This window comes from Hypomesus transpacificus, chromosome 4 (assembly GCF_021917145.1).
Source record: "Hypomesus transpacificus isolate Combined female chromosome 4, fHypTra1, whole genome shotgun sequence".
NCBI lineage: Eukaryota > Metazoa > Chordata > Actinopteri > Osmeriformes > Osmeridae > Hypomesus > Hypomesus transpacificus.
In genome coordinates this window covers 7,177,055-7,201,851 of record NC_061063.1, presented here as the reverse complement: position 1 = coordinate 7,201,851, position 24,797 = coordinate 7,177,055, and the positions used below count along the sequence as shown (strand labels likewise).

The 24,797-nt window shown below is 42.0% G+C and overlaps 3 protein-coding genes across 9 annotated transcripts; 1 reads left to right on the top strand and 2 right to left on the bottom strand.

The window, feature by feature from the left end:
• The first annotated feature begins 39 nt into the window (after positions 1-39).
• LOC124467358 (XK-related protein 8-like) lies at positions 40-2,750 on the top strand. The gene is made up of 3 exons (XM_047019629.1): positions 40-756; positions 1,403-1,593; positions 1,692-2,750. The coding sequence occupies exons 1-3, from the start codon at positions 422-424 to the stop codon at positions 2,435-2,437; spliced, it is 1,272 nt and encodes a 423-aa protein (XP_046875585.1). The 5' UTR covers positions 40-421; the 3' UTR covers positions 2,438-2,750.
• A 3,400-nt stretch (positions 2,751-6,150) lies between these two features.
• On the bottom strand, positions 6,151-17,842 carry eya3 (EYA transcriptional coactivator and phosphatase 3). 6 transcript variants are annotated; one of them, XM_047019013.1, is made up of 19 exons: positions 17,760-17,842; positions 15,247-15,337; positions 15,111-15,160; positions 14,706-14,797; positions 14,472-14,543; positions 14,315-14,384; positions 13,427-13,536; positions 12,984-13,121; positions 12,780-12,865; positions 12,482-12,662; positions 11,935-12,104; positions 11,213-11,296; positions 10,882-10,971; positions 10,682-10,740; positions 10,226-10,386; positions 9,782-9,896; positions 9,377-9,498; positions 9,186-9,286; positions 6,151-9,038 (listed from the first exon to the last, which is right to left on the bottom strand). In XM_047019013.1, exons 2-19 carry the CDS (start codon positions 15,289-15,291, stop codon positions 8,958-8,960), a joined length of 1,827 nt encoding a protein of 608 aa, XP_046874969.1. In that variant the 5' UTR covers positions 15,292-15,337; positions 17,760-17,842; the 3' UTR covers positions 6,151-8,957. The 6 variants fall into 6 exon arrangements, with proteins under 6 accessions (XP_046874969.1, XP_046874972.1, XP_046874968.1 ...); XM_047019016.1 differs by having other exon boundaries at positions 14,472-14,538; positions 17,621-17,820; XM_047019012.1 differs by having other exon boundaries at positions 15,247-15,340; positions 17,621-17,819.
• Positions 17,843-18,820: 978 nt separating this feature from the next.
• si:ch211-195b13.1 (STKc_SGK domain-containing protein) lies at positions 18,821-24,584 on the bottom strand. Of its 2 annotated transcripts, none has more exons than XM_047019017.1 (13): positions 24,343-24,584; positions 23,694-23,769; positions 22,759-22,837; positions 22,582-22,625; positions 22,397-22,454; positions 22,204-22,287; positions 21,973-22,104; positions 21,743-21,855; positions 21,485-21,608; positions 21,261-21,356; positions 20,953-21,108; positions 20,753-20,842; positions 18,821-20,466 (listed from the first exon to the last, which is right to left on the bottom strand). In XM_047019017.1, the coding sequence occupies exons 1-13, from the start codon at positions 24,410-24,412 to the stop codon at positions 20,299-20,301; spliced, it is 1,290 nt and encodes a 429-aa protein (XP_046874973.1). In that variant the 5' UTR covers positions 24,413-24,584; the 3' UTR covers positions 18,821-20,298. The 2 variants fall into 2 exon arrangements, with proteins under 2 accessions (XP_046874973.1, XP_046874974.1); XM_047019018.1 differs by having other exon boundaries at positions 22,045-22,104; positions 24,343-24,563.
• Positions 24,585-24,797: the final 213 nt, after the last annotated feature.

The following is a 24,797-nucleotide window of genomic DNA, read 5'->3' as shown; positions in this document are numbered from 1 at the left end:
CATACATTTAAAAAAGAATCCAAGTTTTGGATCAGTTATGTAAAGCATTTTCAGTTTTGAGGTTCTTCTACTATGCATGCTGTAACTTCTGTTGAGCCATTGGGGGACACCACAGGACAACTACACTTTATACTTTGGACCTTCCTTTATTTACTTTTCCTGTGGAAGAAATGAACATCCTGTAATGAATGACACAAGTCATGTAATGATTACGGTAATTACCTATTTCATTTCTGTAATTGGTAACTTGACAATATTGTCAAATTGTTTGTTCTTACACCAATACATGCGTTGAAGGAGGTACATATTTTTGAAGGGAAGTTATGTAAGCGAAACAAATATGCAGGCTCTTATTCACCTGCTTTCAGTTTCATTCGGGCTGGGACAAGAATAGACACATTTCTTGGGGACATGTAGAAAAATGGAAACGTGTCGAATTCAACCAGACATGATTCAGAATCAACGACACTTCAAGCTTGACTGCTGGGATTTCATTCTGAATCTTGGTAGTCTAGTTGTGTGCGTAGTGGATGTGGGGTTGGACGTGTATGCGGTTGTGGATTTCTACCTAGAGGAGGACTACGTTTCCCTGGGAGTGCTGGTCTTCCTGCTTCTGGGTTCCTCTGTGCTGTCCCAGGCATACAGTTGGCTGTGGTATAGCAATGAAGAATCCGAGACAGTGACAAAGGTTGAAGGCTTTTTCGACGGCTTCTGTCTCAAGGTTGTCCACTTGTGTCAGATGGGAGTCTATCTCAGGTGGTGTTACCTTCTTTAACTTATTAACACATTTACATTTAGTCATTTAGCAGACGCTCTTATCCACAGCGACTTACAAAAAGTACAGGGACAGTCCCCCGAGGCAAGTAGGGTGAAGTGTCTTGCCCAAGGACACAACGTCATGTGCACCGGCCGGGAATTGAACTGGCAACCTTCAGATTACTAGCCGATGCTCTAACCGCTCAGCCACCTGACTCCCCTGAGAAATGTTGAAATAGCCAGAGGCTGTGCTTGTACACATAGTTGTTCACCAACAACATTTGCCAGCCACATATACATGGAGAACGTGTCTCAGCTTGAATAGAAAGTTTCTCACAACACTAATCTTAACTTTTAGGCTCATTCCTGAAAGTAATACAGTTCGTGTTAAGAATGAATAGAGCACAACCTACAAGAGATGTCAAGCTCATACTGTGTATGTATGATCATTTATAATGTTCATTACACAATATAATAGCAACATCATTAGCAAAGTACTCTGTAACACCCTAAACATCAGAATACATTTAGGATGTCTAACATTCGTTTCAAATTGGTTATAGTTATTATCAGTTTTATTCAATAGACAAATGAGGATGCAGGACTCTGGCTCATCTACCACACTATCACTCTTTACTACCCCTAGGTTTGCCGGTGTAGTAGAGGTCTCAACACAATCCTTCTGCACTGGGAACACTATCCCAGAGGAACGCGCAGTGTTCCTATCACATGACCTCAACATGTTGCGTCTGATTGAGACATTTTCCGAAAGCTCTCCACAGTTGGTCCTCATGCTCACCATCATTATCCACAGGGGCGTCCTGGAGCCCATTACTGGTGAGTTAAACCATGGCGAGCCGCTATTATCTTTTTTCAATCATAACACACTTCTCAACAAACAAACTGAGTGTGACAATTTATGTTTTTACTCACAGTATTAAAGACAGCTGGATCAGTGGCCGCCATCGCTATCAGCGTGACCATGTACCACCGCTCCCTGCGTGCCTTCCTTCCTGATAAGACCAAACAAACTTGGATATCATCTTTTGTATACTTCCTGTGGAACCTGTTTTTGATTGGTACCCGTGTGATTGCACTCGCACTCTTCGTGTCAGTCCTGCCCTGCCTCTTCCCTGCACACTTCCTGTCCCTCTGGATTATTCTAGTCTTCTTTGCATGGCGAGCAAACACCACATTTATGGAGGGCTCTGGTGGAGAGCCGCTCTTCCGTGCCACCTTAGGCCTCATCTGGTACTTCAGCTGGTTTAATGTGTCAGAGGGGCGGACCAAGTGGAAGTGCCTTTTCTATTACAGCTTTATAACACTTGATACATGTGTGCTTTGTTGTGTTTGGTACTGGAGGATCACCACTGAGCCTCCCTACTTCGAATCCTCTCTGCCACCTTATGCAGTGCTCATTGGTATGTCTATCTTGTATAGTCTTGGGATCCTGGTTAGAGTGGGTTACTATCAATTGTTTCATCCAACTGTTACACATCTGACAACTGATGAGCCTGAGTCTAAGTCTGACTCTCAGCTGAGAGGAATTGCTCCTCAAGAGGAGGGGGATGAGGTAGACAACTGTTTAATGGACCGCAGCATGCAAGGCCCTTCAAAACCTGCCAGAGCCAAAACTAGGATGGAGAAATTGGCTGTTAACTTCTACAGTGACACAACTTAAATTAAATCCAGTCTGTATGGAAGATGGACAGAGCTCAGCAACTGTAAAAAAAAAGCTACCTATGGATTTGATCATGGATTGGAAGCACTGTGAATTATTTCCACAAAGACTCCTGTTCAGGAAATAACCTCACTTACAGCAGCAGCGGTTGGAACATCTCTGGACTGTAAACTGTAAAGCCTCATTTGGCTGTCTTCACTAAGTTCTTTGGAAAGTATAATAAACTAAGTATAATAGTTAAATATATTTTTCTATACATTTTAAATGTTTCGAAAACGCCTGGATCGAGGAGAGAATATTTCTCCAACATTATTACAGAAAATGCCAGAAACTCCAGAGTTCTTTTCTCCACCATTGACCAGCTGCTAAACACTGTCCCTGCCCCCCCGCCATCCTCAGCAGTTAAATGTGAAAAGCTTGCTTTGTTTTTCAAGAACAAAATTACTTTGATCAGAGCTAGTACTAGTAATAGTGGGGTCGAAACTGACATCAGTAGATTCTGCAACATAACCATGAGCACATTTACCTGTATCACACTTAGTGAACTTTCAAAAATTGTCAGTGAATCTAACTCCACAACCTCAGATATTGATCCTATACCCACAACATTCTTTAAGCGAGTGTTTGATAGTGTCTCAGGTCCGGTGCTAGAGATTATAAACACATCCCTTAAAACTGGCGTCTTCCCAGATGCCTTCAAAACAGCTGTTGTAAAGCCCCTATTAAAGAAACCCAAATTGGATAGCAGTCTACTTGCAAATTACAGACCAATATCAAACCTTCCATTTATTAGTAAAGTACTGGAAAAGATAATTTCAGTGCAACTAAATTCTTTTCTTGAAGAAAATAACATTCTGGAAGTCTCGCAGTCAGGTTTCAGGAAATATCACAGTACTGAAACTGCTCTCACCAAAATAATTAGCGACCTCAGACTAAACTCTGATGCAAATAAAGTCTCTATCCTTATCCTTTTAGATATCAGTGCAGCATTTGATACCATTGATGACAACATCCTAATCAATAGACTGGAAAAGCTTATTGGGTTCACGGATAGTGTATTGAATTGGATGAAATCATATATCACAGGAAGGAAGTTTTATGTTAGTTTAGGAGACCATAGGTCTAAGAAACATGAGAACTGCTACGGGGTTGCTCAAGGAAGCTGCCTAGGTCCATTACTTTTTTCTCTTTATGTTACCACTCGGTGACATAATCAGAGAACATAACATGAATTTCCATAGCTATGCGGACGACACACAACTATATATATATCCACTGTACCCAACGATGCAACGGCCATCAATTCCATTACCAGCTGCCTGTTGGCAATAAACAAATGGATGAATGATAACTTTCTTAAATTAAATGAAGAAAAAACTGAAGTCCTACTATGTGGCCCCAAATCCAAAAGAGAGATGCTTACTAAGAATCTAGGAAGTTTAACCCCCTGGCTTAAACCAGAGGTGACAAGTCTCGGTGTAATCCTGGACTCAGATTTGAATTTCAACTCCCACATTAATAAAGTGACCAAAACTGCTTTCTTTCACCTGAGGAATATAGCAAAGGTACGACCATTCATAAACCAAAATGATGCAGAGAAGTTAATTCATGCTTTTATATCCAGCCAGCTGGACTACTGTAATGCACTTTTCGCTGGTCTTCCCAAAAAAAACACTGAAAGACTACAGCTCATTCAAAATTCTGCAGCTAGATTATTAACCAAAACTAAAAGGAGAGAACACATTAGTCCTGTCCTAGCTACTTTACACTGGCTCCCTGTTACCTTCAGAATTGACTTTAAGGTCCTATTCCTCACATACAAAGCTCTACACGGACAAGGACCTAGCTACATTGCTAACTCTCTTATAAACTACACACCAGCTAGAATACTGCGATCATCAAATGCAGGCCTATTAGAGGTCGCCGGAAGCAGCCATAAGAAGATTGGTGATGCCTTTGCCAATTATGCCCCAAAACTATGGAACAAATTACCCATAAATATCAGAGAAGCAAATACGCTAGACATTTTTAAAAGACAGCTTAAAACCTACCTTTTTACCAAAGCATTTAACTAATTTTTATCTCAGAAGGGCCTTACAACTGGTAGTAGTTATATTATTGTTTTTATAGATTTGCTTTGTATTCCCGCAAAGATTGCGGCTTGTGTTTGACTTGCACTATTATGTGTTACATTTGATTAATTTTGTTGAGTTATTGTATTTTGTTATTCTGTAGCTTTTATTATTATTATTATTATTATTATTATTATAATTGTACTTTATTTTAGTTTTTAATTTTTTAATTGAGAAACCACAAAGACTGTGCAAGAGTGCATGTGTTTTGTTATATGGTTGGAAACTGCAAGTGCAGCTCGGATCTAAGACGGATTCGAGAGACCGCAGATAGAGTGCGGCTTGTCTGGGTTGTTATATGTGTGGAAACTGCACGAGGCAGCTCGGATCCAAGACGGATTCGAGAGACCGCAGATAGAGTGCGGCTTGTCTGGGTTGTTATATGTGTGGAAACTGCACGAGGCAGCTCGGATCCAAGACTGATTCGAGAGACCGCAGATAGAGTGCGGCTAGTCTGGTTGTTATATGTTTGAGATCTATTACTTTTATCACTTGTATTATTGTTTTTGTTGATTTTATGTAAAGCACCTTGAGCTGCAAATTCCTGTATGAAATGTGCTATATAAATAAAGTCTTACTTACTTACTTACTCATTTGGCTGTCTTCACTAAGTTCTTTGGAAAGTATAATAAACTAAGTATAATAGTTAAATATATTTTTCTATACATTTTAAATGTTTCGAAAACGCCTGGATCTCAGATGGCGTTGGAATTAATCCCAAAGGTGTTTGATGGGATTGAATCCTTCCACACCATTTAGGGGTGCTCAAGCACCCCTACATTTAATCTCAGCACCCCTAAAATATATATATATATTGTTTATTATCACTTGACGCTGGTAGTTCATGAAGAAAAAGGACATCCTTAATTAGGGTTAGTTAGGCTTTCATACATTTAATATTTTGCATTCTAATACATAAATGTATTAATTGTTATTGAAATTAGCGGCGTGGCGTGTAGTGGCCGTGGCCAACACAGCATTCTACCCGTGCTTCCCAACTTTACAACTGGCTCTGGAACCAATCGTCATTCCTAATGCCTAAACCTCACAGCCAATCAGAGGCTGAGTGGGGAGAGGTTTACAGACCCATCTTACATCATCTAGTAGAAGCAATTTTTATACAATATTAAAAATTATGTCTATTGGATGTGTGTTAGCTTTACAGTTTTTTTTAAGTAGTTTAACACAGGTAATCCCTTTTGTTTAATAGTTTTTTATGATCTATGCTATACAAAAAATATCTTTATGGTTAAAAGAACATGACATTGTTTACAAGAACACAGATTCTACATAGATCTAGCCTCTTAAATTTGCTCTCAAAGTGCACCAGATTCATGCGTTTAACTTTAAAATGTAATACATTTTCCGTATCCTTCTCAAGTTTTTCACCCATGACCTGTTTGCATGACGGATTATTAGCAAGGTGGTTTAGCACTTTTGCAAGGCACTGTATTAATGTCACATTTTCATTTGGGGCTGAGCACCCCTAAAGGTCGGATCCTTAAATCACCCGTTTGGAACTTATCTGTCCAAGTCTTTTTTGGCCATATGTTGCATTGGTCAACTAAATATAAGTTTAAGTACATTTCAAAGTTTTATTATTTTTTTTAAATGTACATGGGTAATATTAGTACACAGGAAAACCTTGCAGGGTGATCAACAGTGTTCCGGTCCTATCCAACAGACTGGAAACAAAACATACACAAGAGAAAGCTCTGCATCTGTTCTTACTTTACATAAGTTAGCCTATTAAGTGTATTCAGTATTGACATGATAAAGTTGATCCCTACAAAGCTATGTGCCATCATAGCTTCTTGCATTGAGTTGAGATATTGCACACACTAATCTACATAAGCCAACACAGACAGATCTAGAAACAAGATGACAAACAGTACTTCGTTTTTTGGCTTTGGAACAAGTGTGGGGAGTAAAATCCATAGCAGACCCTCATAGTAAAAAAACGCATACTCATACATTTCATAACAACAAACTTTAAAACAGAAATAACATTTATAGAAACGCATGCACTTCAAAACAAATAAAATCAAACCAATCAACCAGAAAAACAATGCAAGCAGAGAAGAACTCATTACAGAAAGAAAATGCAACAAAAGGGATGTATTTTGCAATTGGTAAACTTCAATGGTCTCTAGAAAAACAAGTCAAATGATTGTGTGTGGTGGTTCAAATAAAATGGATCAGTCCATATTGACTTTACATTGATAACATTTACTTTCCAAAGGACTTATTTTAAAAGAGATATGTCACAGTATCATTTCCTTGATTCACTTAGGTAGTTTTTCATTATTTTAACAGAGAGCTAACATGACCTCACTCTGTATACTTTCTTTACCCAAAATCGGTGTGTCTAAACATAAATCAAAGTACCTTGTAGTTTACGGATTGATTGTCTTAGTCATACAAGCCACTGAAAGCAACAACAATGTGATTCCAATTTAGAAAGGCTAAAGGGAATGCTACTGCTTCAGTGGACAAAGCTATAGCAGAGAAAGAGTTTCAGTGGTATAATTTCCTCAGGTAACAATTACTCCTGTGCATCGGTCCAACAGGACCAACTAAGTCTTTGCACTGATTAATAAAGTATATTGTAATATCATTAAAAAAAAAGTATGGTAACACAATAAGAAAAATAACACTTCAGCTTAAGTGTGGAACAACCATTATTGATAATGCATAAAACACATTTAAGTAATTCCCTTAAGAGATTATATATTCATAATGGTATTGACTACAAGGCACTATATAAATATTTATGAAAACTCAGGAAATACAAACAAATACACAGAAAACACATTCTTAATTGTCAAGCTGCATGTGAGTAAAAAACAAAAAACAAAAACAAGGAACACAATCTTCTTCAGGCTCAGTATTGTTCAGTCACAATCTCACACAGACCAGGGATTTTGGGCCATCCAGCTTTCTTTATCAGCTACTTCAGGCAAAAAAAAGTTATTTACCTTGAAATATAGTTTAAGAGCATACCACTGACATACGTGTATTGCACATCCCTTGTTTTCCCCAACATGTAGGCTATAATGACAAGGGAGGGTTTGCAATGCTTTGGGACAGACAGACTAAACAGGAGTGTAGATTTATACAGCTGAGTTTGGGTTAGTTGTCCTGCATCTTAAAATCCCTACGAAGGGATTGGATTAGTGGTTGATCAAATTGTTAAGAAATTGTAATGAACAAGACAAATATCCAATAATGTTTTCCATAAAAATAACCTTCTGCAACCTAACCTAAAACAGTTCCACTGTATCTATGCAATGTGCAATGTTTAAATGCCTTGTCAACAGAAGTCTCTTTTAAAGGATTTCAAGGACACTTAGGGCTGTGCACTGAGGAACAGTTAGCCAAAAGGGTTTGGATGAAGCATGCAATGCCATGCATTGCTTTCTTGGGCCCATCCATACTACCTGATAAAAAGCAACATCTTGATTTCAATGAATCCATAATCCTTACAAACACTATTCAATTATCATACTAGTCCTAAGCATGCAGGGAGGGGAATGCAGGTTTGGCTCTTCAATATGCCTCTGACAGACTGGCTGGCTGCAAAGCCTCCACAGGAGTGACTGGTGTAACAGTGGAGAGGTCAGGTCAGCTGACTGCCTCATGGTCGGATCATCTGACTGTTGACTACTACTACCATTAGTCAGCTAGTGGGAAAGGCTAGAGCGGTAAAAATACTTTCCAAATACCTCATACGACTTTGGGAAAAACCTTACAGTAAATGATGGCTGACTTCGTCAATGCAGCCTCATTAACTCAGAATTTTATTCAAAGACTGTAAATAATAGATGCTTTCAAGCTTAGGAATGAGTGGCCAAAAAAAAAAAGAGGAACTGATGTTTCCGATGGGGAAGTGACATCATACTTTCCCGGACACCCTCCAGAGGGGTTGAAAAGAAGAAAGCTGAAAACAACCCAAAGAGACCATGCCAGTGCAGACCTTTGGTCAGTCAGTAGTCCCTTTGGTGAGTCCACTACATTGAGGAGGGGGGGGTAGAGAGAAAACAGAAGAACAGTCTCAGCCACTGGTGGTTGGGTGAAAAGACAGACTTTGGAGCTTAAGAGATGTTTGTGGTTAAGTGCCAGGTTCAGCCAGAGAGAGGTTAGCTGCCGAGGGAGGGAGAAAAGTCGCTTGGGCAGGGTCCGGTCCTGCTCTACTCCCAATTCTTCCAAAACCACCATCCCAATCCACCTTAGTCTATGGCTGTCAGACGCAAGTAAGGACTTACAGAGAGCAGGTGTGTGTGTGTGAATGTTGGGAGGGTTGAGGGAGGGCTAAGGGCTCCGCGGGGCCGCAGAGGCAGGTGACTGTATTTCCTCTTTAGTGAGAATGACCTCCAGCGTATGGTGCTCTAGAGGAAGTCCAGCTCCAGGGCTTGATGGAGGGACACCAGATCCCCGTGGGTGGAGATCCTCCAGAAAGGCATGTTGTGCTGCAAATACAAACACCACGAGTCCCTTCTGTTACGCACGAGTCATTTCTCACAGTAAAGCGTCAGGTGATCAGTCAAGGAAATACTGCATGTTCTGCACAATGTTTGCGTGGCTTGACCTGGCTTCAAGATGCATGCTTGTGATACCTGTTTCGCTGCAAATTCCTCGTCCCGTCCGTCCCCTATCACCACATAGGTCACCTTCTTCCCAAAGCGAGAGATGATGCGCTCAAAGCAGCTCTCCTTCCCTATTCAACAAACCACAGGAAAAACATGGACGATAGGACAAGAAAGAGCATATATTCTCAAGGACGACTCTGGGTGTGTGTGTGGTCTACCTATTTTGGTGGCGCTGTAGATGTTCTGGATGGGGAAGATGTCTCCCAGGCCATAGAGCAGTACCTTGGCCAGAGCAGGCACCAGCTGGGTGGTGGTCACCAGCACATTCATGCACTTTCCCCTGGGAACACCCACACACACACACACACATTATGAGAATAAAGGCATACATGACTTCACAAGGAAAACACCACATGGCCTGTGCTACATAGCTATATGTAGTAATGTACATAACTCTATGTAGTGCTATGCTATACGTGTCTGTGTATGTAACCGATGCTATATAACCAGCCTATGCTATATAACCAGCCTATGCTATATAACCAGCCTATGCTATATAACCAGCATATGCTATATAACCAGCCTATGCTATATAACCAGCCTATGCTATATAACCAGCCAACCTGGATTGGATGAGCAGCAGGGACTTGAGAGCGGTGCTGAGCCAGGCGTCTGTCACGTTCTCTATCTCTGCCTGCAGCCTCATGAGCAGCTCTCTCTTCATGGGGCTCAGCAGGCCTGCAGGACATGACAGCAGATGGGTATAGTGGTGCATGATCACCTTGGGAAACATCGAGGTGATACTTCCATTGACATTTTTATTATACATAGGAGAAGATCAAGGCTCAGAAGAGCATGGGTCTAATGGTATTTCGGAGTCAAGGAACGGTCTGTATTTTCCAGCCACATCACAAAGTAACCATGTGTCAGCTAACAGGCATGCACAGTGAACAGGCATGCACAGTGAACAAAAACATTTACCCACAGTGCAATACCAACGTCTCAACTGCAAGTAGGTGGCACCGTAGAGACCCTCTCTCTCTCTGTTCCTTTCACCTGTCTCTTACCTCCCACATTCCCTTTGTATCCATTATAGATCTCCTTTAGTCGCCGGTAGCGGAAGGCCAATTTCCTCATCCACTCCACCCCTCCCTGGACCGCTGTGGAGGCACCAGAGGCCCCTCCACTGCTGGGGCCGTTGAAGCCGTCCGCCAGGAAGTTGTAGCTGCTGAAAGGGGTGAGATAGAGACGTCAGTGTGCGTCATCACTGTGCACAGCGGTGCCTCATGCAATGTCAAAACCGGTTGGCCGCAGTAGTCCTAGCTGGGGGTCAGGTGGCTGAGCGGTTAGGGAGTCGGGCTATTAATCGTAATGTTGCCAGTTCCATTCCCGGCCATGCAAAATGACGTTGTCTTCTTGGGCAAGGTACTTCGCCCTACTTGCCTCGGGGACAATGTCCCTGTGCTTACTCTGGATAAGAGCGTCTGCTAAATGACTAAACGTAAATGTAGCTGGAGACCAACCTCAGATCCTGGCCGTTGTCATCTGAGGCCACATCTTCAACATGCACCTGGTCACACTCCTACGGAGGGAAGAGCAAAGGGAGATGAATCCCTCATCTAATCACAAACACGGCTGTTTGTGGAAGCTAGCACAGGTGCGAGGCCTCACGCGGCAGCAGGCTAGCTGAGGGCTCGGGGACAGAGGAAGCTTCATGCCGTACCTCCAGGTCGTTGAAGAACAGGTGTGTGTCCGCAAGCTCAAAAATCAGCTCCTCCATTTGCAGGCCCAGGTTCAGCACTGAAGCAGGGTCCTACAAAGCACCAGCACGACACACAGAGGCAATCACAATCACAATCAGAATTGTGTTTATTCACCAAGTCAGTGTTCACAAACAAGGAATTTACTGTGGTGGACAGGTGCATACAGTTAACATACAATATACATATTGAATCTGACCACCTTCCATGTAACATACTCATTCAGATACTATAGATTACATTGTAACATCTGACAGATTGAGATCAAGCCATATATGGAGTCTGGAGACAAACCTTGCCGAATTTCTGAGCAAATGAGCCAGTGAGGAGAGAGTGGAATATGATGATGGTCTCATCCAGATCCCAGAGAAACACACGCTTCATGAGGAGAACAGAAGCATAATCAATTACGTTCAAGTTTAGTTGTATTTGCCATTTAAGTACAGGTAAATTGCAAATATTACGTCCTGTTTCTCTTGACAAGAAAGAATTTGAAAAATTGAATCGAGAATGAGCTAAGCTATGAATGACAAACAAGGCTATAAACCTAGCTATAACCTAACCGATGCAGGTTTTGATAATGACGTTTCATAACTTGTGATGTTTGAAAACCACACATTCTGAATAAATGTGACCCCATCATCTCCTATCCTACCCCATGAGGATCCAGCCCCCTGGCCCAGACACGTCATGTTGTCACCCCTTACTTGTGGTGTAGCCCCCCCAGGCTCGTGCTCCAGCCATGTAAACACACGTTTGTCTATTCATGTGACCGTGTGGCTTTGTTTCACACGTGGTTACGGTGACATCTTCCTTGCTCCATGCTGCTTTGCCTGGCTATGGTCTCTTAGCAGGACAGGAGTCAGAGTGCTGAAGAGGCCGTCTATGAGCTAATAAGCCACTGTGCAGCCAGCCTTCCAAACTCTCCCCTCTTCCTTTGCCAGCCCCACTCAGACATGTTGCTGGCTGTGTGGACTCTTTTATGCTACAGCCTAAGAGCCAGTCGTGACAGATACCTCCAGATCCATGTCAGTGGGTTGGGAGCTGTCGGACTTCTTGTTCTTGGCCTTGGCCTTCCCAGCAGAGTTCCTGCGGCCAGCCTCATCCTGGTCCCTGGCTCCCGTAGGAAGGCCCACCCCTGAAGGCAGAGCTACTCCTGTAGGGAGGTTCTCATGTGGGGACGCATCTAAAAATAAACAATAAACAGACAGGTAGTGACAGACACTAAAGAGACAAGTACAGAATATTTAAACGCATGCAGATTTCAAATCTTTTCTGAAAAAGGCGAAAATCACCTACTCTACTACTAACTGCTAATATGTGCACATGAGTATTACTCGATTGGGTAGTGGGATCCATGCAGCTGGCAGAAGAAGAAGAAGACAAGGTATCTTGATGTGAACACAATGTGTTTTTACTCCTATATGTTGTATGTATGCACCTTCCTGCCAAAGTAAATTCCTCTGTCTGTGCAAACTTTCATGGCGATTAAAACCCCTTTCTGATTCAGATTGTGATGTGTAGAAGTGAGCAGATCCAGATGGTGGCAGGTGCTGGCAGTACCTGTAGTGCTGGGCAGCCCGGCTGAGGCACTGCCCTCTGTCTTGATGGCTGGGTAACCAGCCACGCCCACATTGGCACCATGCCCGTCGTTATTGGGCAGGCCAGCGGGCACATAGGTGGGGGCCGGGGCGTAATACTGGGGGAACTGGCTTTGTCCCAAAGAGTTGTAACTGCTGAATTCCTTCATAAACAAAAAGGGGAAAATGTATAGATCAGTGGGATAAGGCCGGTGGATTTGTGTGGGATGGATGGAGGGACTACGAGGGTTTTGTTCCGACCCTCTGAGGTCTGTCCTTACCTGGTGAGCCACAGACGCCGAGGTTGTGGTGGCGGCTGTAGCTGAGGTGAGATTAGTGTACACACTGGATGTGGTGAAACTGGAGCCTGTCGGGAGGGGAAACACGTGGGAACCTTCAATTCAGGAACCGATTACAACGTTCTTTTTGGTCACATTTGTAGAGAGCCAGACACACATGTGAGACAGGGAGAGGTGATGGCTTGCCTTGGCTGGGGTATGAGTAGTGCACCTGGCCTGGCTGTGTGGAGGTATAGTCAGTGCTGAAGCTGAGAAACCCAGGCTGGCCAACAGAGGGCGCCTCAGGCAGCCCTGTTTCTGTCTTAATGCCTGGCCACATAGCACCTGAAGATAGATGGAGAGGGAGGTGGCAAAAGAAGCAGAAAAAGAAAAGAGAGTGTGTGTGTGTGTGTGTGTGTGAGAAAGCAGGGGAACAAGCAAGATGGGAGAGTAAAAATAAAAATAGACCTCTCTGTTAAGACGTGTGTCGCTAGCATCGACAAGAAGAGACCGTAGGTAGTTAAATCAACAGCGCAAAAGCATGTCACAGTTTCAGCGTCTTAAATTAAGAGGGCTGGGAGCTGGGTTAGGACCAGGTGATGTTAAGTAGGGCTGTGGGGGAGATGTGGAGAGGAGAGGGGGAAACTGACCGAAAGGTGGTAGGCCGTATGTCTGCCCTGCCTGGGGGAAGGGTGTGTAGACTGTGGACTGAGCCAGAGGAGGGAAGCCCACCTGGCTGGTGTAGGATGTCACTGCTGGGCTGAGGGGTTATTGAGACAGAGAGACAGAGAGAGACAGAGAGACAGAGAGACAGAGAGAGAGAGAGAGAGAGAGAGAGAGAGAGAGAGAGAGAGAGAGAGAGAGAGAGAGAGAGAGAGAGAGAGACAGAGAGAGAGAGAGGCAGAGAGACAGAGAGAGACAGAGAGAGAGAGAGAGACAGAGAGACAGAGAGAGACAGAGAGACAGAGAGAGACAGAGAGAGAGAGAGAGACAGACAGAGAGAGAGACAGAGAGACAGAGAGAGACAGAGACAGAGAGAGAGAGAGACAGAGAGAGAGAGAGAGAGAGACAGAGAAAGAGACAGAGAGAGAGAGAGACAGAGAGACAGATAGAGACAGAAAGACAGAGAGAGAGACAGAGAGAGACAGAAAGACAGAGAGAGAGACAGAGAGAGACGCTCTTTATTGAGACTCTCACATTTAAAACACACTGCTAAATCAATCTTTTTTTAGTTTTAAAAACACCACCACACACCCTCCAACCCACAATCATCAGCATCACATAAAATTACAATTACATAATAAGAGTGTGTGAGAAAGAAAGATGGTGTGGGAGAGAGAAAGGGATAGCGTACGAGAAATACAAAGAGAATGTGTGAGAGTGAACGAGAGAAAGAAAAGAGAAACAAAGAGAGAACCGTCGGGGCAGCTGTTGGGGCTATAGACCTGTATATAGGTATAGGACAAAGACCATTCTTTATATAGTAAGCAAAATGTATGTAAATCTATATTGTCTGACCCTAACACTGTGGTACTCACTTGTTTCCTTGGTATATCTGTGAGGTATATTCAGAGGCTGTTGTTGTGGTAAGCTCTTTGCAGGTCACAGCTTAACAAAAAAAAACAAGTCAGTCTGAATTGAGGAAGTGTGTCTTATTTATATAGAATATTCAACAAATATGTGTAAAATTCCTACCAGTGTGCGTGTACGAATTCATGTTGTCATCACATGCTTGAGGCCTTGACCCAGTTTCTGGTCCAGGCTGTCCTGCAAGACAAAACAAACATCACGCACATACAATCTTAGGTCATTTTTTCATCATCAAAAAATATCTACACCTCCAAGTGGTTCTGTGCCCTCCCTTAAATCTGTCCTTGTTGTCCTGTAAGGTAGTATGTTTGCGGTTGTAAGAGGAGGCCATCCACTCACCTCCAAGAGAGGCACTGGACAAGGTGGAGTAAGAGTTGTCCTGTTCTACTGAGCCCAAGAGAGCAGAGGGACTACTTTCATCACCTAAGCCCCTGAAAAAAAACAGTAGATATTACCAACCACAACCCACACAGTGTCTGCAGATAGCCAGAACTACTCTGTGACATTCGGTCTGAAAACAAATGTAAGTTCCTGACATATCATTTCAAACAGAGTTAAATGACGAGTGAACTGGAAAAAACACCAAAAAGAAATCACAAAAGCCAGGGAGCAGACATTGATAACCTTGGCAGACAATTCCTGCTCCTGTAGTCTTTTTTGTTTCATCCTGCATGTTTTCCTTCAGTGTAAATGTGGCAATTAAAATCATCCCTAGGTTCAAAAACATACCCAATAAAAACTGACCTGGGCTCTTTCTCAAGTCCCATGTCTAGCTCATGCCTGGCCTTCTTTGTCTGTAAAAAAAAAGGGTTTAATGCATCATGGCGGGGATGAACACATCATAGATATCTGGGTAAAAGTATCTGATGAGCAAACTTACCGGCTGCTCCTGCAAGTCATCCATGTCTGCCGAGAGACCCGACATGTCTGCAGTCTTACACTCTGCTGTTTCTGGAAAGACCCTTAGAACCCTGCTTCACAAGATCACAAGACAAACAACACACACAAACACATGGCACAAGTGAGTGGACGGAGCCACTGCTTTATGTAGTCCCTCTATGGTCTGTCCATCCTCACCCCCCTCCACCCATCCTATCATACGGGTGATCAGAAGAGAGGTACAATGTCGCCCACGAGAGCCAGTAAATGGGGCACACTGGCATAATCCCCCACACAAGAGCAGCATGTGAGGCACGTGTAGGCCTCATACAGACGTCACCCCCCCTTGTCTCATCAACTCCTGTGTTTACAGTTGGATTAGAGGGAGGGTGATTCCTTACATGTGACCTGACCTACATTTGACGAAATCTATTCCTTGTGGATCATTCGGAGGCATTAGGTTTTCAGATGCAAGCTGTCGTATATAAATAGGTGGTCCGAGGGATAAGATCTAACCTAGTTTTACCTCCAGTCCACCTCGATTGACTTAGTTTTTTAAATATCAGGCACATGTGAGCACATGAGCAGGGGGGGCACCTGCATCAGGTAGAAGGAAATTACAGCATGTCAAAATGAAACATTCCGCAACGTGTATGAAATTGCATTGCAAACCTCAGAGATGAACAACATTACAAGTTAAATTGTTTAAAATGTTTAACTTGTCTTTAACAAGCAGTGAGACACAATATAGGGTATATATATGTTTTTTTTTAAGACAAGTAAATGGCTTATAAAGTTAACAGTGCAATTCAAAGTGGCTTTACCAGCCATCTTCTAATAACTGCTTGAAGTTTCTGTCCTACATTAAATCTCAGCAAACTAAATGATGTACAAGGTCATTTTAGGGGTGTGGACAGATAGTAACATGCCATTGCTGGTGTCTTGACACCAGCAACCAGACATAACCCAGGCCCAAGAGACCTGTCGTTGTTCTAGGTAACGTAAAAAGAACATCACACCTGTCATTGGCTGTTTCTACTGTCCTGTGAACCTTTCCCATCATCCCTTCCACCTCTGTGCCAGAGCACACAGTGGCTGATTGAAGAAAGTTATTGACCAATGCAGCAATGGCTACAATTTGACAAAAGCAGAAAAAGGTCAGGAAAAGTAGCTCAGTTTATGTCCACTGACCATTGTGCTGTCATGAATGGTATTTCTTTTTCCAATTGAAGCCTGATGGATGGAAGTAAATGGTGGATAATGCTCCATGGGTATTGGGGTACCTGAACTATCTGTAATGCGTCTAATTAAAATGAATTAAATGCTTGAATAATTGAGCACCAAGAACATGGTCCTCACTAATAGTTTTTACTTCAGAACGTTTCTTTTCAACAAAACAGGAGGACCGTTGACAATGCAATGACGGTGACATGTATTATTCCCTTGAAACTTTTATTTCAACAGTGTAGTCTACGATATATGTTCATCAATATAGTTTCATCAAATACGCAGAAAATGTCAACGTAAAATCTTTCTGATTATCAGTCTTCACAGAAACCTGATGTTTTCAGACATTTAACAGAATGAAATGAAACAATAAATAAATGAAATTCACTGTAGCTAAGTATTAAATAAGTCTAAATGTTTGTTGTTGTTGTTGTTGCTATTACAGACGATGCATTCACTCGCAAAGTTATTGACTGCTGAGATATGTGTTTGCTTACTAGTGTGTCGAAGACAGATAGTTTACATTGCTACAGTAGTGAGTAACATTACGCTTTGGCATTCCGCAGTTGCCCAACTGTAAACATTATCCGAGAATTAAGCTAACTCGCAAATGCAGCTTGCTAGATTATACACATATCTTTATTTTTTCCTTACTACTTGTGGAAATTGTGTATACAATACCTCGTTAATTACATATCAAGGACAGCATATTCTGAAGGTGAAATTCAGCAATGTAGTGTTAGCCAGCTAAGCAGTACATACCGCTACCTTAGTTAAGATTGCTACAGTACTAGTCTCTTGCTAGTATACGTTCCGTTACACCAGCCATGCAACTAGCAAGTTATTATGACAAAATGTCCCTCGCAACTAACATTTAAGTATTTAATTTAGCTTTATTGACATGTCTTTAATAGATGGTTGGCTACATTATTGCGCTAGCTAGAGCTAGCTAACTGGCTAACAATAACACTCAGCTAGATAGGCTAGCTAGCAAGCAAAAGGCAACGTGTAACGCAACAGTAAATTCCATCTAGCCAGCTAGGGTTTGGATGGCATTGCCCTCTTCTTTTTCCAACGTTCTGGAAACAATGTAGCCCTAGCTAGCTATATTTAAGATGAGCTTAATAAAATATCGTTATTAACCTTACCATAGGGGGATGAATTGTGCTTTTGTTCAATAAACGTATTCGTATTGAATCCAGACAATCTAGACTACTACAAGTACAAGCTCGCTAGCTTTGTCTGTTGTTAGGGAACTATAATTTGCAGGAAGTTCTGACCACTCACCGACACCGTACGCTATTTCAAGTAAGCTAACCAGCGAGGTCGGGCCGAGGAGACGAGCAAGAAAACGAACTTCTTGTTGTTTTACGGTGGTTGGCCTCCAGTTTATTGGTGCATTACCGCCATCTTCTGCTCTGGAGTGTCAGCATCAGTTATGCATGCTGCACCTGGCAACTTACCAGAGCCTTTGCATGCATCCAGGTCAAAACGCAGGCTCTAAGATGTGTAGACAAGTTATTTATTCTATATATATATATATATATATATAAAAAAAAAAGTTTTGTTTTTCCTACTTGAATGATTGGAGTAGACTGTAGAGGGAACAGGTTGTGGTAAGGTAGCCTAATGCTAAACCATGAACTGAAGGGGTGCTTTCTACAACGAGAGTGTATTGGAATTTATTGCACACTGATTTGTCCACTTGCTTGTTACAACGACTTTTCTATCCACATAAGGTATGCCTGCAGTAGCCTAACCATTGGGTAAAAAGTCTAGTTGAGAACGTTTAGTTCTCAGATGCCTATAATGTCAGATATTTACAGTGTGCAACTCCTCAGCTCAATAAAAGAAAGCAGCAGAAATATACAATTTGGGGGTTTGTAATTTGGTCATATTTTATTAGCCATTTTGACAAATTCTAAACAGATTATCATTCGATATTAAATTAAACCATACAATATATTCTTTTTAAAACATACAGTACAATATGTGAAATGACATGTAAATAAATATACATGGATACAATTCAAAACAAGTAAGATAAGCTTCCAAATATGGAAGAAGGTTTCCTAAAACTGTATTGCCTTTTGCTCGTTTTCAACTGGTTGGATAAAGCTGTCATCCAAGAGTCAACCCTTGAGAGAGTAGTTTAGAATGTATTTTAGAAGACTTCAAGTCAAGTATATTTAAGTAAAACTCATCAAATTGTACCCATCAAAAAGTATGTATCCAGAACTATTTCAATGTTATCTATCTATAATATGTTTGTAGCAGATATTACACAGTGGATTACACTACCGTTTTCAAGATTTCATTATATGTTTACAGAATTTGACTGCTTAATATAATCTTTCTTGTCTGAGATTTTATTGCACTTTCCAGAGCCATGTGTAGCAGTACTATCTGAAAACCTGTTTCTGATTTTAGTTTTCTTTAGTTCAAAGCTTTTCAGGTCCTAATATAGAGCCTTAAGATTACAGGGAAGATTCAATATATGTACATACAGTACAAACATGATGGAGTGCCAGGGTAGGAGACTTACATCACTGGACAGGCACACTTGACAAAATAAAAAAAAAACATTCACAGCTCTCTATTCTAGGAACTTTGTACATGATGCATTTAAAACAATCTGACGGTGGATTATCTGGAGTGTTTGATATGAAACACACATTCACACAAGAAGTTGCTATATTATGTATTATCAATACAAGCCTATTATTGCTAATAAAACTGCACATCGCATTATCTGAATTCATGGATAAAAATATCTGAATGTTTACAAACAGTAGATGTGACTTCAAGTCAACACAGTCTCAGACGGTAAATAGATGAAGTGAAGATATTCAAAGACAAAAGGTAAGAAAATAAAACATGAATTTGACTAGTTTTCATGTCATATGTAAGAGTTAAACATTTAGATATAGCAAATATATAAGATTTGAGTTTCAAGCAAATAATGAGCAGGTACAGATTTTAAGTTCTTAAGACAGTTCTTATAAAAAAAAAGCTACTGTCGTGTAAAACATTGCCACAACATAAAGATACCACAAGGATTGTGACAACTGACTTTGTGAAACTGTAGTTTGAGAATACATTGGTCAACAAACTATTTAAAAGTACCACAGTTCATCATTTGGTCAAATACATTTGGTATTAACAAATGCAAACATTTTGTTGAAATGCCAGGTCAATTGGTTGTTTGCCTTCTGTAACTGACATTTCAATTTAAAAGGGACCAGATATGCAACTATCTACTCAGTTAAGATTGGCCCTGTTTTCTCAAGTGCAACTGATCATTCGCATAAAAAACAACCAGAAATGAGAAGAGACAAATGGTTCTTTAAGATGATGGAGAATATCATAAGGCCATGGAAATCTACAGCTACCTCCATGGTCAGTAGTCCACATAGATGGTCAGTCTTAAGTTTTGATGCTACTGGCTCTTGTTTAGCTCAATAGCTACTTTTTCAAATAGCCTTCTAGCCTCAGGCACTTCACAGGTCTCCTGGCAAAGGGCTGTGGTCCATAACCATTAGAAAGCAACATCTTCTGTTTTTAGAGGACGAGTTTTCACTATTTTTTGTTAACTTGGCACTCTTTGCATCACTTCCAATAGTGGAGAGGAGTAGGGGTCCCCTCACAAGTTCATATCCACAAGATCAGCATGTCAGACTTCTTGTCAGCAGTCCATGCCATAACCATCCCAGGGTGTTCCAGTCGGTTGTGAATTCCCAGACTGATGCATTGTGTTCTCTCTTCTCTTTGTCCTCGGGCTCTGTGTTCTCTGGGTCGGAAATGAGGAAGACAGAGGTATGTGCCTTTACATGAAGTTGTGGTCAGCAGGTGGGCCATAGGAGAAGCCAGGGAAGGCTCCTGCCGCCTCCCTGATGCTGCTGGTCACCATCAGGGAGTCAGTGTTGCACAGAGAGGATGTCACTGGGAGGTGGGTGAACTCTGTGTCGAAGTGTTGCAGGTCTGTGGGTCCACTCTGTGAAGGAAACAGGGATGGCATGTTGTTGCATGTTCAAAAACGGACACACACACACACACACATACACAGTCCAACAGTCTTATGTTTCTTCCCATTGGCACTTATTTGCTTTTCACAAGGTATGCTTCATGTTTTGGCTACCCACAATGTTTTGGGGCTATCTCGTTGTTTATGATCATTGACCTATGCACTTTTTGTCAAGCTCTCTCTTGGAAGTCGCTTTGGATAAAAGCGTCTGCTAAATGAATAAATGTAAACATGCATTGATGTGTACTTTACTTACCACTGAGGGAATGAATGGAGGTATGATCTTCCTGGCCATAAGATCCTCCCAATTGATGGGTGAAAAGAACGAATGGAACTGGAGTTCCATCTGCAAGAGCAAAGCAGAAGAAAACACTGTCAATCCACTGACAGAAAACACCCAACACTAACAACTTATCCCAATGTATGTGTGTGTGTGCATGTGTTGTATTTACTTACAAAATCATCTTTTGCGCCCAGCCTCTTTGTGCGGTCTTTCTGCAGGAGTCCCTCAAGCATCTCCCTGCCTGCATTGGACACGTTGGGCTTCAGCACCAGAGGCTTGTGCAGGATGCTGTTGTACATTTCAGCAGTGTTGCGACTGTAGAAGGGAGGCTATGGGGAGAGATAAAGATAGGGAAATCAATTGAGGATACCGTGGGCCACATTCACTATGAACAGGTATCATATATGGACTACGCTATAACCTATTGGGTTATAGCGTTTTTGGAGGAAAAGAGGTGATTAAAAGAAATCAGGTCACTTACCAGGCCATAGAGCATCTCATAGAGCACGGACCCCAGACACCACCAGTCAACGGTGCGATCATACGCCTGCTTCTGCAACACCTCAGGGGCTAAGTACTGTGGAGGACATGAAAGCACAATTGGAAACAAATCCTTCCGAAGCCCCAATCCCGACTGTCTTCAGCTGTTTAAATCACACATGAATCAAGGAGGAGGTGAGAGGGTCATAGTAGGGTTTGCCGTACCTCTGGAGTCCCACAGAAGGTGCTGGTAGTTCCAGTGGGCTCCAAACCCTCCTTGCAAAGACCAAAATCAGTCAGGACGATATGGCCCTGAGAGTCTAGTAGGATATTCTCAGGCTTGAGGTCTCTGTGAATGAGAGAAAGGAAATGTGTTGAATGAAATTCCAACGATGCACGTTGACCATTCATTCCAATTGTAATTGTTCTGCTGTGTCACCCCCTGTTCTCCAGCAGGGGGCGCTGTGGATTGTTGGTTCCTACCTGTAAACGATATGCAGGGAATGGAGGTAGCCAAGTGCACTGGCTATCTCAGCAGCATAGAACCTGGCTCTGGGCTCCAGGAATACCCTCTCTCTCTGGAGATGGTAGAACAGCTGAGAAAGAAAATACAGCAGGATTAAGTACTTGAGTGAATGTAGGTTTAATGTGGATAAACTCAAGTTCCTCTTTTCACCATTTGGTGCAGAACATGGGTAAGTCTAGTGGTTTACCTCTCCTCCATTGACGTAATCGAGTACAAAATAGAGTTTGTCGGTTGTCTGGAAGGAGTAGTGCAGTCCTACCAGGAAGGGATGCTTTATATTCTTCATCAAAACGCTTCTCTCTGCCATGATGTGCTTTTGCTGGATGGGGAAAGGCAGAGGCAATTAGGTTAGCAAAGAAGACTCATCAGAGAGAGGACAACAGGAAAATTATGTGCAGTAATTGAGAGTGAAGCTTACTTCTTTTTTCTTTAAAATGATTTTCTTCTGAAGAACCTTGACAGCATAATACTTAGTACTTTCCCTATGCCGAGCCAGTAGCACCTGTAACAAAGCAGACAACATGTTAAGCTCAACTACTGAAAGAGTGCAACTATCACACTACTAATGGTCTAATATCATTGTCAATGGTGCTGCACAATCAGACGCTCACCTTCCCGAAGCTTCCTTTTCCGATGATTTTCAGGTAGTCAAAGTCACATGGCTTGACCCTAAGGTACAAGGCAAAGATAGACAGAAAGATAACATTTTAAAATCGTGAAGATATGGACATGGAAAACATCAAATGAGGAGACAGAGATAGAGAGTTTTACATAAGGAGGTGTCAAGTCTACTTACTGATACTCCTCAGCCAATGAGGTTCTTGTCGATTTCAAGCACATCTGAAAGGGGGGATGGACATAACAGATGAAAATCTATCTTAGAGTAACACCAATGCCACATCCATCGCTAAGTAACAATACATACTTTCCTACTGCATTTTAGTCTTAATAGTCAAGCATGCAAATTACTTACAGGACTATGTCCATATTCATCATTTTCCATCTCATCATTCTGGTTTTCATCAATCTTCAGGAATGTGTTAACTTCAGAGCTGAGACAAAAGCAGATCAGAGAGAGAGAAAACAATGTTAGATTAAATTGTCATTTATTATTTTGTTTCTCAGTATCTGTTATGATAAGGTTCAATGTTGTGAGTAAAAAAATCCCTGCTTTGCTAAAATGACAATGGAAGGGAGAGGGTACACATGAGTCTCAAAGAGAGACTCTTAATAGGACTGTCAATAAGGCTATCTTCATTCCTGGGTAGGATGTATTCCAGACATTTTAGTTGTCAATTAAGAGCAAAACATCAACAAAAAAACAACACTGATCAAGGAAGGGTTCCTAACAAGAGGCTAGGACTATCTATATATGGCCTTGAAATCAAAACATCAAAGTAGTGACAGACTGCCCAAGCATCTGGAGGAAGCAGTTGGACAAATTAGCTAATTAGGACATTTACAGGTCCAAACCTGGACACCTGTGTGAACTTGAATGGCCGACAGACATTGTGTGGTGAGCACTTGATTGAATTATGGTGTTATCTAGTGTAGCGGACCAAGGGGATTTGCATAAAGGTGCTTATGCATTCCAGAAGCTGCGGCGTGAACATTACCTGGAACACGAAAGAACTATTCTGGCTATGGCTTTGTCTGCTTGAGGGCAGATTACGCAGGTCACAGAATGTACAGCCAAACCAAGCAACGGCTGAATGAGGCTGATTGGATTGGAAACTGGACGTTGACCTGATCTTCAATTTATTTCATTAAGACACGCCAAGGTTTAAGTGACGCACAAAGAGGGAATCGGCGCACTTGAGTGTTAAAGGGGTTTCTTGTTATTATTTGGATTATAGGCCATTATTTCAGCTCCATTCTGAAACCTCATTTTTCACGTTTTATACTTACTGTTGACAGATGTGCGGGTTAGACACTAGCCTCTGGATGAAGTCATTCAGGCCCATTTTCCTTTCCTTGATGAAAGCTGCAAATGGATAATAAGCATATAGGCAGCTCACGTCAGTTGTGAACCTAGAGAATTCATCATCAGTCAATTTTGTTCTCCAATACTGGGCTGTGCGGTGCCATCACCTACAGACTTAACAACAAAGTGAGCAACAAGCTGAGCTGCTGAGATTGTTTCAACATATTCAACATTATAATATGGTGTAGGGGAACATTTGTTGTGGGCCAAATGTACATTTAGGCTACGAGATTATGCATTGCGTAACGGAACTGTTTTGTGTATCCCCGCCATATCTTAAAGAATGAATGCTGTAACACAAACATGTGAAATTCACATCACCACGTAACCATCACAATATAGAGATTGTGCGAGCGTCTTTAAGGAACAATTGACAATTCAAATTCTGGTGCCCGGACGTCGGACTCTCATATCATAGCCCAACAGAAACTTGTCTGTGGTAGCCTATAAAACACCAGGTTTAGAGGTGAAGCCAATCTCCAGTCATTCTCATACACTGCTGTTTACTAGTTATTCAGAAGTTAATTCATCAACAATCTCGATTACAAGTTAAGGTTGAACAATGATGCTTACCAGTAAGAACTGTTACAATGCCCCTCATTTTGCAATAAGTCAAATCACATCCAGCCTCTGTGACAGCCATGGTGAGGAAAAATGTATATCCAACAAGCGCAGAAACAGGCTTCCAAACAGCTGATAAAATAAGTCACCCAACTTGCTTGCTCTAGATGCCTCACTGCGCGCCTATGGAACCTGTCAAGGGAGCGATCAGTTCTAACTGCCTATCCACTGCGAGATGGAACCAGTTATTATATAGGGAGCACGTGATTTGGGACGCAAAATACACTGACATCATCAGAGTAACCAAGGCAACTCTTGGTTAAGTGATGTCACGGGATTCCGCAGCTCTTCGTCCTGCCTGCAGGAGGCGGGGGCTTGCGAGAAGAGCTCATCGCATTGGCGGAGATTCCGAAGGCACGATCACCCCGTCATTTCCCCCGCCTCTTCACCGCAACCTCTTTTTCTCA